This window comes from Pteropus medius, unplaced genomic scaffold (assembly GCF_902729225.1).
Source record: "Pteropus medius unplaced genomic scaffold, Ma_sr-lr_union100, whole genome shotgun sequence".
Lineage (NCBI taxonomy): Eukaryota > Metazoa > Chordata > Mammalia > Chiroptera > Pteropodidae > Pteropus > Pteropus medius.
The window spans coordinates 5,420,156-5,432,485 of NW_024349798.1; the positions used below are offsets into that span (position 1 = coordinate 5,420,156).

Consider the following 12,330-nt stretch of genomic DNA (forward strand, 5'->3'; position numbering starts at 1 on the left):
CATCTTTAAAAACTACTGATGCCTGGCTTGCATTATGCTGTCATTGGTATGAAATGCGACTTGGGCATGGGAGATTTTAAAAGTCTCCTGTGTGATTCTAATGCACAGCAGAGTTTGGGAACCAGTCATCTAGGCAGTCACTACAGAAGTAATGTTAACAGTTGAAATTTATTTGCAATCCTGTTCTAGCTAATGTCAAGAAATATGCTCCATCCGCTATGTTTAAGGAGCTGTTTAGGAGTGTGGCTCTGAGGATTCTCAGAGAGCTCCAGTGGAGCCTTTAAATTACCTGACATCCAGGTTGTTTCCCATATCAGTGAATCAGAACGCCTGGGGGTGAGAGCCAGGCATCCAGTTTTCAAAGATTTCCAAGTGATTCCAATGTACAGCAGAGTTTGGGACCCACTGGTCTAAGAAAAAATGGAATATTAATTCTTACCTGTAAGGATGTATGGCATTTGAAACATACATGCTCTCATCAAATGTTTTTAAAGTAAGTACATTAAATTTATCCCATTCCTATCAGGTATGTCAGCCATGACTACTCTCTCACTGCCTTGCCTGTGTTCTGCCATTGCTGCTACAGTGTAATGTTATTTTTCCTCCCGCTTTTCATTCCTACCCCAAGAGCAGCCTGGAAGTGGGACACTTGGGTGCCAGGTTCCCATCCCTGCTCTTGATATATTTAACCTAGTGATTGCCACCTGCTGAAGTGTAGTTGGCAGAATAAAACTGCCACTAATGTCTAATAGATAATTTAGGTAACAAATGAGGCAAGTCCAAGCTTTCTGTATTTTCTATTTATAGTGCAGTAGTACACATCTCTACACATGTTCCTAACAGACCTAGACACAAGAGCCAGTCATTTGCTATTTGCCAGTGGAGTGGTAGCTTCATTGTGAGACTTCACCAGGATTCCACTGGGGACCCTTTTAACACTGTCCTATAATGAATTGATGAAACAATCAGTGGCTGAACTGTTGCCATAGAAGCCATGAGACCCTGAATATCATACTTCTCAAATTCTGTGTACAGTCATGATCTGAGGAAGGTTCCTTAGCCATATTTGTTTTTCATACACTCAACAAACATGCACTGAGAACCAACACGAGCCACAGGCACCAAGCTCTCTCTGTGTCCTTGAATAAATCAAAATCCCTTCCCTCAATAGTTTTCTACCAGAGGGGAGATAAGGTGCACCATGGAGTAAAGCACAAGTCAGTTTGATAAAGTGATGCGGGAACCTCATAACTGCATCCACATTAGAATCTCATGTCTCAGAAGGTCCTAGTATTGATAGGCACAAATGCCTCTCTTGATTGGTCCATGGTTAATGGTAGGGGCAGGGCCAAGGCAACTCATTTCACTGGTTGCAGTTGTCAATGGTAGGCTACTTAGACTTACTCATAATAAAGATTGTAGAGGCCGGCAGGGGATTCAGACAGCAAGTTGAGCTGCACTTGCTTTGGGGATCACCTGAACAGAATGCAGGTAAAGAAGCAAATTTAGAAGAAAAGATGAGGGATGATAAGTTCAGTTTTGCTCCTGGTGTTAGGGGAATGTGGGGCTTCTAGCTGAAAAGGAGGCTTTGAGCCCTGGATAGAGGCCAGGTTGGCAGTAGGATTGTAGAAGACATTTGGAGAAGGTGATGGTGGAAGTGGTTTTGCATCAGAGATCCACATTGTGATGAACTTTTAAGGACCAGTTCATAAGCCATATCTAGATCTGGGAATTGGTTTTTAGAATTTTTCTTCCGAAAATATATGTAATTTCATTTCATTATTTCCCATAGGAACTGAGAACAGAAGCAATTGCCAGACCTCTGGAAATCAATGAGACTGAAAAAGTGATGAGAATTGCAATAAAAGATATTTTGGTAAGATTATTTTGTTTTTATTTAATGTTTTTGTGCCTGAGCCTCAAAAATATTGATTCCTTGCTTCCATAAGACAGAACAAGGTAGGCCTAGTTTCAAAGAAGGGATATGTTTTTGGCGAAATGAAAAATTTAGAGAACATTCTAAAATACTAAGGTCACTTATTACTATTATTTTTTCCCCTTGTTATAAATATTAACAATTTCTCATTAAAATTTTGTCAATTTTAATAGTTTAATAATTTTTTTAAAAATTTAAATAATTTTAGCAAATAATGCTTTATGGACTCTTCACATTTAATTTAACCACTTCCTCATTGCTGGACATTTAAATGATTTTTAGATTTTCTTAATTCTAAACAGCACTGTAATAAGTAGAATAATCACCATCTTTTACTACTTAACCATAATATATTATTATTTGCTCATCTAAAGCATTCATTTGGAAGGCAGATAGTGAGGGGGACTCCAGACTCAGACTGTTTGAGTTTGAATCCCATCACGTGACCTTAGGCAAGTTATTTAGCCTCTCTGACTCATTTTCTTCATCTGTAAAATGGGGAGAATGGCAGTGCCTGCCACTTAGGGTCCTTTGAGCATTCATTTTGACAGTGCGTGTCATGCATAGTTTCCAGTACATAGTAGGTATTCAGTAATTATTAGGATTCATTTTATTTAATAGTCTTAAGCAGATGGGCCTTATATAAATTAGGAGTAGGCATAAAGCAAGAATTTGCTGAGAGATGTACAGAATTCTGAGATTGATATGTTTTTATAATGCCGTCATAAAATGGTAATACTCCCTGGGCAACCTAGCACAGGGAGCCAGAGCCTCAGCAGGATGAGAAGGGCAGGGCAGCCGAGATGGGGGATTGGTTACATACAGGTAGATTGAGATAAGTAAATACATTAAAGTTAATGGGTCTATAGCCATGCTACCCTGAACAAGCCTGATCCCATCTGATTTCGGAAGCTAAGCAGGGTTGGGCCTGGTTAGTACTTGGATGGGAGACCACCTGAGAAGACCAGGTGCTGTAGGTGTAAAAAATAAAAAAGGATTGTAAGCTGACAAGGTCCTGTACCATGGGGTACAGTCATGTCTGTGCTATTCCTGCTAAAGATTCATAATCTTAAGCTAATCAGACAAATACAAATTGGGGACATCCTATGAATGACCTGACCTGTTCACTTCAATAGTGAAAGGTAGTGAAAGTCAAGGAATGACTCAGAAGCCATTCCAGACTGATGAAGGCTAAGGAGATGTGACAATTGAATGCTGAGGGCAATTCCCGTCTGCTGTAAAGGACTTCATAGAGACAAATGGGGAAACTTGAGGGGTCTGAGGATCATATGGTGGTAGTACATCAGTGTTTGTTTTCTGTTTTGATGATTGTATTGTGGTTATGTAGAAGAAAGTCCTGATCTGTAGGAAATACACCCTAAAGTATCTAGAGGTAATAGGACATCAGGTCAGCAATTCACTAATCTAGGTCAAGAAAAAATGCTTTGTATTATACTTGTCATTTGTAAATTTGAAATTGTTTTAAATTTTTAAAAAATTTTAAATGATGATACTCTTGAGCTTGTCATTATTCTGGCTGAATCAATTTAACATGGTATGAATGTGCCTTTAGCACTTAGTATATGTCAAAAAATAGAACAGCCAGATGAGGGCACAGTTCATTACTTGGTGAATACCTTTTAAGATATCATTTTAAAAGACAACAAAAGCAAAAATAAACAAATGAGGCTATCTCAAACTAAAAAGCTTTTACACCACAAAAGAAACCATCAACAACACAAAAAGGCAGCCTACTGAATGGGAGAAGATATTTGCAAATGATATATCCCTCTGATAGGAGTTAATATCCAAAATATATAAACTCGTAAAGCTCAACATTAAAAAAATCAAACAATCCAATTAAAAAATGTGCAGAGGACCTGAATAGACATTTCTTCAAGGCGGACGTAACATCTTTGAAGATGGCCAACAAGATGCTCAACTTCATTAATCATAAGGGAAATGCAAATCAGTACCACAGTGAGCTATCACCTCACACCTCTCAGAATGGTCATCATTAATTAGTCAACAAACAACAGGTGTTGTTGAGGATGTGGAGAAAAAGGAACCCTTGTGCTCTGTTGGTGGGATTGTAAATTGATGCACCCACAAGGGAAAACAGTATGGAGATCCCTCAAAAAATTAGAAATAGAACTTCCACATGACCCAGCAATTCCACTTCTGGGTATTAATCTGAAGAAATAAACACTAATTCAAAAAGATATATGCATCAATGTTGTTCATTGCAGCATTATTTACAGTGGCCAAAATATGGAAGCAACTTAGGTGTTCATCAATAGATGAATAGATAAAGATGTGGTATGTATATATGTATATATATACACACACACAATGAAATATTACTCAGCCATAAAAAAGAATGAAATCTTTCCATTTATAACAGTGTGGTTGGGCCTTCAGGGTAGGATTGAAATAAGTGAAATAAGTCAAACAGAAAGACAAATACCATATGACTTCACTTATTTGTGGAATCTAAAAACAAAGTAAACGAACAAACAAAACTCATAGATACAGAGAACAAATTGATGGTTGCCAGCTGGGAAAGATGTTAGGCATATGGGTGAAAAAAAGTGAAAGGGATTAAGAAATACAAATTGCCAGTTATAAAAACAGTTATGGGGATGTAAAGTATAGCATAGAGAATATAGTCAATAGTACTGTAACTACTATGAACGATGCCAAATGGGTACTAGATTTATTGTTGTGATCATTGTGTAAGTTATGTAAATGTATCTAATCACTGTTGTACACCTGAAACTAATATATGTGAACTATAAATGAAAAATACATTTTAAAAATATAATGTTTGTAAAAAGATATTTTTTCATTGTTGGAAAATATCCATATTTGATCATTCTAAAGACAAAAGATGGATACTTAAAAGGGGTTATGAAATACAGGCCATTTATTTCAGAAAACTGGGAAAATTGTGTTTATCACATTGATCTTTCTTATTTGAGGAACAGATACCTTTTAAAAAGTCGTTTGTATTTTTGAGGTCAGAAAAATTCACTAGGTTTTAATCTGACTTTGATTCAGAGAAATAGTTGCCATCAACTTGAGTTTTTTGTTCAAAATGGAGACCCACCTTATCTTTGAGAGTGAACTCACATTTCTGCTGGTGTTTTAAAAGCACTTAACAGCAAATGGATGGTTAGCAATATGATTATTTTCATGAAAGTATCTTGGAAATGGTTAGTTATCTTAGACCAAAAAAAAAAAATTAAACCATAAACTCATTGTCAGTAAAAGTAGTTGCTTCCAAATACACTATCTCTGAAGGTCATAGAGTGTGTCTGGGCTCCTTAAGTGATTTCTTTGTGTACCCCATAGCATTTCAGAGACCAACAGGTAAACAGTCAATAAACCATTATGGTGCACTATGCATGGGCAAAGCACTGGAGGGGAGAACCCCATCTTGGCCAGATTTGGGGAAGCAGTGCACACTCAGCTGGTGTGGTCCAGATGTTATTCTTAATGCAGCAGATTACAACTCTGAGCCCCAGGTCCCAACCTGGCCAGCTTCCCAGACACACGAGTGTGAAGACACACTGTATATGTGGACAGTACCCCCGCTTCAAATGAACTTGCTCTTATGAGAGGATGAGAGGACGGGGAGGCCTGTGGCTTTTATCAGTGCTCTCTCATTCCCTTTACTTTCTTACTCAGCCCCCTTGCCCAAGTACCTCTGTCTCACTGTTGCCTAGGCTCCCTCCCAAAAGCTGGTTTACACTGTGTGAAGGAGCCACTTTCTGACTTCACAGAATGGTTTCTCTGTTTATTGTAGTCTGTAGTCAAGGTTCGGTGGCCAGGGAGAGAGAAAATGAACCTTCTCTTTCAATGCCAGCAGACTGTGAGTTAGCACGAAGACCAGCTAATGTTTCTTTTCGTCCCCTCCTAAATAAAGCCGTACTTGTGTGCACATATATTCTATAAGTCAGGTATTTGTAATTACGAGAATAGCCTGAACGAGATATAAATAAAAGCAAACTAACAATTCAGAGTGATATGTAACCAGTCTAAACAAGTGAATTTGGGCTTCTCTTCACTCTGCTTAGGACACTGTTCTTTCCATCTTCATGCATTTCCCTGGGCAGAAACACCCTCTTAAGTGGGGGAAAATAGGGTTATAATTTTGTCTGGACCTATGTAATGTTCCCCCTGGAAATAGTTGGTTAAATGAGTGATGACTTTGGGGAGGGTTTGCTTTGTTTGCTTTGCTTTTCTTTCTTTCTTTCTTTTTTTTTTTAGCATGATGTTGCTGTGCCTGAGTTGAGAAATTCCTCTCCTCCAAGAATCAGGTTGGGCAGTTCTTACTGGTACATTGTCTCATTCATTTCCTATTAAATGTAGGCACAGGTTCAGAAGACTAAAGACCTACTCAATAACGTGGCGTCTGACGAAGCTAATTTAGAAGCCAAAATTGAAAAGAGGAAATTAGAACTGGAAAGAAACCGGAAACGACTCCAGACTCTGCAGAGTGTCAGGTAGATGTGAACACTTGAAGAATAAGTAGAAAACTGTCTTTGAAAGTTCAAACAGACTGAAGGAATGTGTTGTCAGTGATATTAACCTTTCAAGCAGCGGAAGAAGCCTTGCATAAGTCTGTTCCTACTTCAGAATGTCCCCATGTTGCTTGTTCTAACATGCACACCACTAAACTCATGTCTTTGCTGCTTTCAATATGTCTGGAAAACTGCTTAATTCTTCAACCTCCCTTCCAGCTTTTATAGCTTCTTGGAACGTAAGACAAAGGAGGGAAATCCAGATGGTGGAAGTTCTACAAGGCTTGATCTCCTAAGATCTGTGCTTTGCCATAAATTAGGTGGAAACAGAAACATACTCTCATTTCTTGGTTTAAGTAGATCTAGACTTTTATAATTCCTCATTAGTAATTCATTTTTTCTTCTGACTTTCCCTCACTGAAAGTCCCTTTACCAGGGAATATGAATGGATGATGGTGGTGTAAAACACCTTCTAGGTCATTGGAGCCTTTCAGGTGTATTCCTTACATTTTCTTGGAATATGCTTTAATGCTCACACTCTCTCCCCCTCTCCCCTGCCTCTCTGTCTCTTCCTCTCCCTCCCTCCGCCTCTACCTCCTCCTCCCCACCCTCTCCCTCTCATTTTGTACCCTTACTTCCCTTGCTGCTTTTTGGTTGTTCTTTCTCTCATGTAACTACTCTTTCTCCCTTTTCAGTCACCCTTTATTTTTCTCTCTACTCCTGTCCCTATCCAGCTGCTGCCTCTGCACTGAGTGTATCTTGCTCTTTTGAGATACTGGTAATTGGCCCACACTCTGGCTACTGTCTTGAGATCTGTGGGAAGGTAGCACCTGGGGACAGCTGACAGTTTACCCAGGGAGCATCAAAGGCTTCCTCTCAGCCAAGGGCAGGACCTCGCCCTTTCCACCTCTGGAATCCGTGCTCCTGAATCTGAGACAAATAGGTTTGTCTCATTAAAAAGTTCTGCCTTTTAAGCATAAATTCATTTTTGTTAAACTTCAAATTCTTTTAATAGAAGAGTCTCTGCGTTTTGCTTTCATCCAGAAGATTATAAATTTTATTTGTTTATTTATATTTTAAAAAGAACAGAGATTTTCCTTTAGGATCAATAAGAGGAAAAAATAATTCAGCAAAACCAGTTGAAACGGGTTTTAATGGTATGGTTTTAGTTTTCAATTTTATATTATTTAAAAACTTAGCTTTTATTTGTAGCCACCTATATTCCCTTTTTAGAGGACTGATTAAATTTTGGAATATCTAGAAGCAGAATATTATGCCCAATTAAGATAATGCATATATTTAGCATTGATTTTGAGAGATGTGTATGGTATATGATAATTTTTAAATCTTTAGTGAAATTTATGGAATATTTAGTGAGAGAAAAGACTACAAAACTTCATTTAACATAATATACTTAATGTTTGTTAAAAGATGCATTCCTATATTTATGCATAGAAGTCTCGAAGGATGTATGTCAAGTGTTAAGTGCTTATACCTGGTAAATGAGTAATTTTTACTTTTCATACTTTAAGGATTATTTTAAGTATTTACAAAAATCGTATCTTTTTAATTTTAAAAAGGTATATTCATTTTAGGGGAGGGAAGAGAAAAGGGGGAATTAGCTTTAAGAAGTTAGAAGAGTGAAACACCTTCTCCATCCACTTCAAGGCTTTCCAAAGAAAACTGGTGGAATCTGAAACTCGGAATGTTAATTTCAAGCTACTGTATATCGATTATTATTTCATTTGGTCATTCTAGGCCAGCCTTTATGGATGAATATGAGAAGATTGAGGAAGAATTACAAAAGCAATATGACATTTATCTAGAGAAATTTAGAAATCTAGCTTATCTGGAACAACAACTCGAGGATCATCATAGGATGGAGCAGGAGAGGTTTGAGGTAAGTGCTTAGGCCATTCTTCTCTACAGACCTTTTCTTCTGGTGTGTTATTTTGTACTTGTTTGACATGTCAGTTTGTAAATATCATTGTGAAAAAAAAAATCAGTGAATGTTTGATAATTAGTTTATCAAACTAATCTTTGCTATTAGTTTATCATCAGAGTTTGGTCAATTAGGACTTACAGACAGGGCTGACATGTGATGTGTACAGTTGCACAAGACTTTGAACTTAGAAGAGCCTTTGCTTTCTTTAATGGTTTGCTCTCGCTGTCTTGAAATTCTTAATAATTTTTAAGTGTGTTTTAAGTGTGTTTGCGCTGAGTCCCACACATTATGTAACTGGTCTTAAGTACAGATTTAAAAACATGCTTGGTCACTTTACTTAAAAAATTTCAAGGCCTGGTTAATTGAATCATCCAATCTAGCTTATCAGAGACTGCTTTGTAAAGAGGAATTGCAGTTCATTGATTATTCTGCGAAATATATATTACCCCGAACCTGACCAGCTGTCTTACAGGTTCCCCTCATCCAGTGTTTAAGGCCATATAGGAAGGAGTATTTCAGATCTCACTGTGAGTTGATAAATATGGAATTCAGAGCAAAGGAAGTAGGACCAAGTTGTTCTCACTGTTTGAATTGTCCTTACCCTATAGGGATATTTCTGCTTAACCCAAGAATAGTCATTTGGAATCTTGTTCATGGTGAAATTGGTCTATAATCTCCCTTTCTCACACTGTCTCTGCTAGCTTTTGATATAAAGGTTATGCTAATCTTACAGACCTGGATGTTTGAATTAGATGAAGCCATTTTGCTGTCCAGAATGGCTGGCTGGTAGTAACTATCACATTCGTATGAACATGTTTATCTTGATAAAGAACCCATTGACCACCATTGTTGTATGGCAGAGGTGGGCTATGGAGGACACAGGACAGCACGTTTTGAAGGCTGTGGAAAGAGCCTGGAGTTCAAGACATTTTAAACATTGGGTGCCTAGGAAAGAACACTAAAGGGCGAGTGAAAACCAACTGACCATTTTGTACTATCATCTGGGGCCACCCCAGGTTCAGAGAACCACTGAAGAATATGCTTCAGGCTGCACGTTCTTCCTTTAGCAAGTACTTACCCTTTTTTTCTCCTATGGCCACACCTACTCTTTGTGCTTCTAATACCTGGTCCCTCAAAATATCTCATGTGTGAAACACAGCGCTTTCTCTTTAATGTTTAGAACAATAACAGAATTTTAAAGGCTAATTTCCTCTCCCATTTTCTGTTTTGACAATAATCAGGGCCACAGTTTGTAACCTAATTGAAATACTAGCTTTTTTTTTGTCCTCTAGGAATTAAAGTTAGCATTTGTTTTTTTCCCCATCCTCATTAGCATCTTTCAGGGATGGAATTGTGCAGGGAAGAAAAACAATAAAATTCATGCTTTATTCTTTTAAGAGCACGAGACTTCAACTGCCCATAGTTGATGCATCTGTTCCTGTGTCAGCATCCCATGCAGGCACACATGATGGGCATTTTGTTGTGTCATTCGGTTTTCTTCAGAGGCAGTGAAGGTGTAGTGGGAGAAACATGGGTCTGGGGGCCAGTCAGGCGCATTCTAGGCCAGTTGCGTCCCTCGTGGGAGCCTCCCTTTCCATAGTGCTGCTGGGATGATTACAGAGGGAAAGGGTGTCCAGTTTCCCAACTATAGCAGTTGCTCAGGCAGTGTTCTCTTCCCCCTCTTTTTGTTTAGATCTTTTTTGGTTCTATATCACAAACTTAGCAGTACTTACTCAAATGGTAAAGAATAAAAAAAACAGTCCCTAAAAGGGTCATCTCCTCTGAATATTGTTTTTCCTGTTTTATAGGAAGCTGAAAATACTCTCCGTCTGATGCAGAACAAGCTGAAGGAAGAAGAAAAGCGATTGCTTAAGAGTGGAAGTAAGTCTACACTTTCTAAATAGATGTGTTTATTCTGGAGTAGCATTTTAGCCTTGAAAATTTTATATGTATATTTTATTTATTTTCAAAAGGTAATTTTCTCACAACTTGTATGTCAGATACCATTTTAATTCACTCAAGAGCTGAAGAGACTGGTTTAAATTACATAGCAGTTAAAGCACATTTGGTTTTCATTTCCAACTAAAATTGTGTTTTTCCCTGTTTAAGTGATAATTAAGTGATAATATATAACTACAAAAGAAAATTTGGTCTTGGAGGTATGTAGAGTTCTTTATTTTAAGAAAGACTGATGAAAAACAAGCATCGTAATGCAGTGCAAGTGAATAGGTCACTTGCTTAAAAATAGTCCCCCTCACCATACACATCCATCTTCAGCAAGGCTATTTATTACCTTTAGAGAAATGGGGGTTGCCTACATATAAGATCTAGATTCTGAGAAGGAATGTTCTCCATGACTGGTGAGCACACTTCATTCGTGAACTTCACCAGGGTATCAGCTGTGGGAGTTGTAGCAGTACATGATCTTCCTGTAGAATTGATGGCTTTGTCTCATAGAGTTACCTCGCTTCTTGTTTATTGCTCTCATTTTTTTTTTTATGATGAATTATCTTATTCTCTCATGCTTGAGGGTGGTATACCTGGAACACCAGGTGTGCTTGCTCACGCATGTAATTCTCTCTCCCCATCGCTCGCTCGCTCTCTCACTCTCTCACTCTTTCTATCTCTATCTTTTCCCTTTATGCCTCTTTCCTTTTATACTTGGACTATACCTCTCTCTCCTGAATCTCAGGAAACTCTGGAAGGAGAATAGGGACTGCTGAGAAATCCTCTAAGGCAGGGGTCCCCAGCCCCCAGGCCGCGGACTGGTAACAGTTCACGGCCTGTTAGGAGCTGGGCCGCACAGCAGGAGGTGAGCAGTGGGCGAACGAGTGGAGCTTCATCTGTATTTGCAGCCGCTTCTCAGCCCTAGCATCGCTACCTCAGCTCCATCGCAGATCATCAGGCTTTAGATTCTCATGGAGCACTGGCCCCTGGTGCCAAGAGGTTGGGGACCACTACTGCTCTAAGGGTAAGTTTAGGAAATTCCAAGGGCCTCTCTAGCCAAAGCAGCCCCTCACTGTTATGATTCCAGGTCATCTAGAAATGCCCAAAGCAGCCTTAAGTGATAGGCCTGCCTGGAGTCCATCCCCTCCTGGGAGGCCTGGCACAGATAAGAACTCTGATTGGTTGGTTTTATCTGACTCTACCACCAGGACAGCATGTTAAGACTTTTCTCACTGATCTTGCTTTATTCTTCTGAACTGACTTTCATTTTGTGATCCATAGGTTTCAGATCTCTTGAAGTACAAAGATTCTTATGAGCATGTGCGATTTAGTTTTTCAGAAAAATCTCCAGTTTAAACCAACCTAATGAAAGATAGCATGTAATTAGCTTGGGGTGGGCAAAGAAGTTAGGAAAATATTTATGATAATTAATGAAATGGAGCATCTTTTCATGTGCTTATCGGTTATTTGTATCTTTTTTTGGAGAGCTATCTATTCCTTTGCACATTTTAAAATTTGGTTGTTTGTCTTTTTATCGAATTTTAAATGTTCTTTATTCTGAATACTAGAATATATAAAGTATTTTTAGTTGATTTAAGAGATTTGTGCTTTGCAAATAATTTCTCTCATTTTCCAGGTTATGTTTTCACTTTTTCGATGATGTCTTTTGCTGTACAAAGTTTTAGTGAGGTCCAGTGTGTCAATTTTTTCTTTGGTTGCTTATGCTTTTAGTGTCATATCTAAGTAAGAAACCACTGTCTAATTCAGAGTCACCAAGACTTACTCCTGTTTTCTTCTATGAGCTTTATAGTTTTAACTCTTACATTTTGGTCTCTGATCCATTTCGAGTTAATTTTTGTATATAGTATGAGGTAAGGATTCATTCTTTTGCATGTGGCTTTCTTTTCTTTCCCCATTGAATTATACCACCACAGTTGTCCACTGTACTTAAATTTTAACATGTTACTGACAACTTT

At 38.3% G+C, this 12,330-nt stretch overlaps 1 protein-coding gene and 1 non-coding gene across 4 annotated transcripts in view; both read left to right on the forward strand.

Annotated features, from left to right (window-relative positions):
- CLUAP1 (clusterin associated protein 1) overlaps positions 1 to 12,330 on the forward strand; it is a 30,972-nt gene that overhangs the window by 8,187 nt on the left and 10,455 nt on the right. For all 3 annotated transcript variants that reach the window (XM_039885173.1, XM_039885172.1, XM_039885171.1), the window contains exons 6-9: positions 1,793 to 1,876; positions 6,311 to 6,444; positions 8,221 to 8,362; positions 10,216 to 10,288. In XM_039885173.1, the coding sequence (XP_039741107.1) occupies positions 1,793 to 1,876; positions 6,311 to 6,444; positions 8,221 to 8,362; positions 10,216 to 10,288 (433 nt within the window). The remainder of the gene's footprint in view (positions 1 to 1,792; positions 1,877 to 6,310; positions 6,445 to 8,220; positions 8,363 to 10,215; positions 10,289 to 12,330) is intronic.
- LOC120620696 (5S ribosomal RNA) lies at positions 2,798 to 2,916 on the forward strand. The gene has a single exon (XR_005657953.1). It is a non-coding gene; the product is annotated as a 5S ribosomal RNA (ribosomal RNA).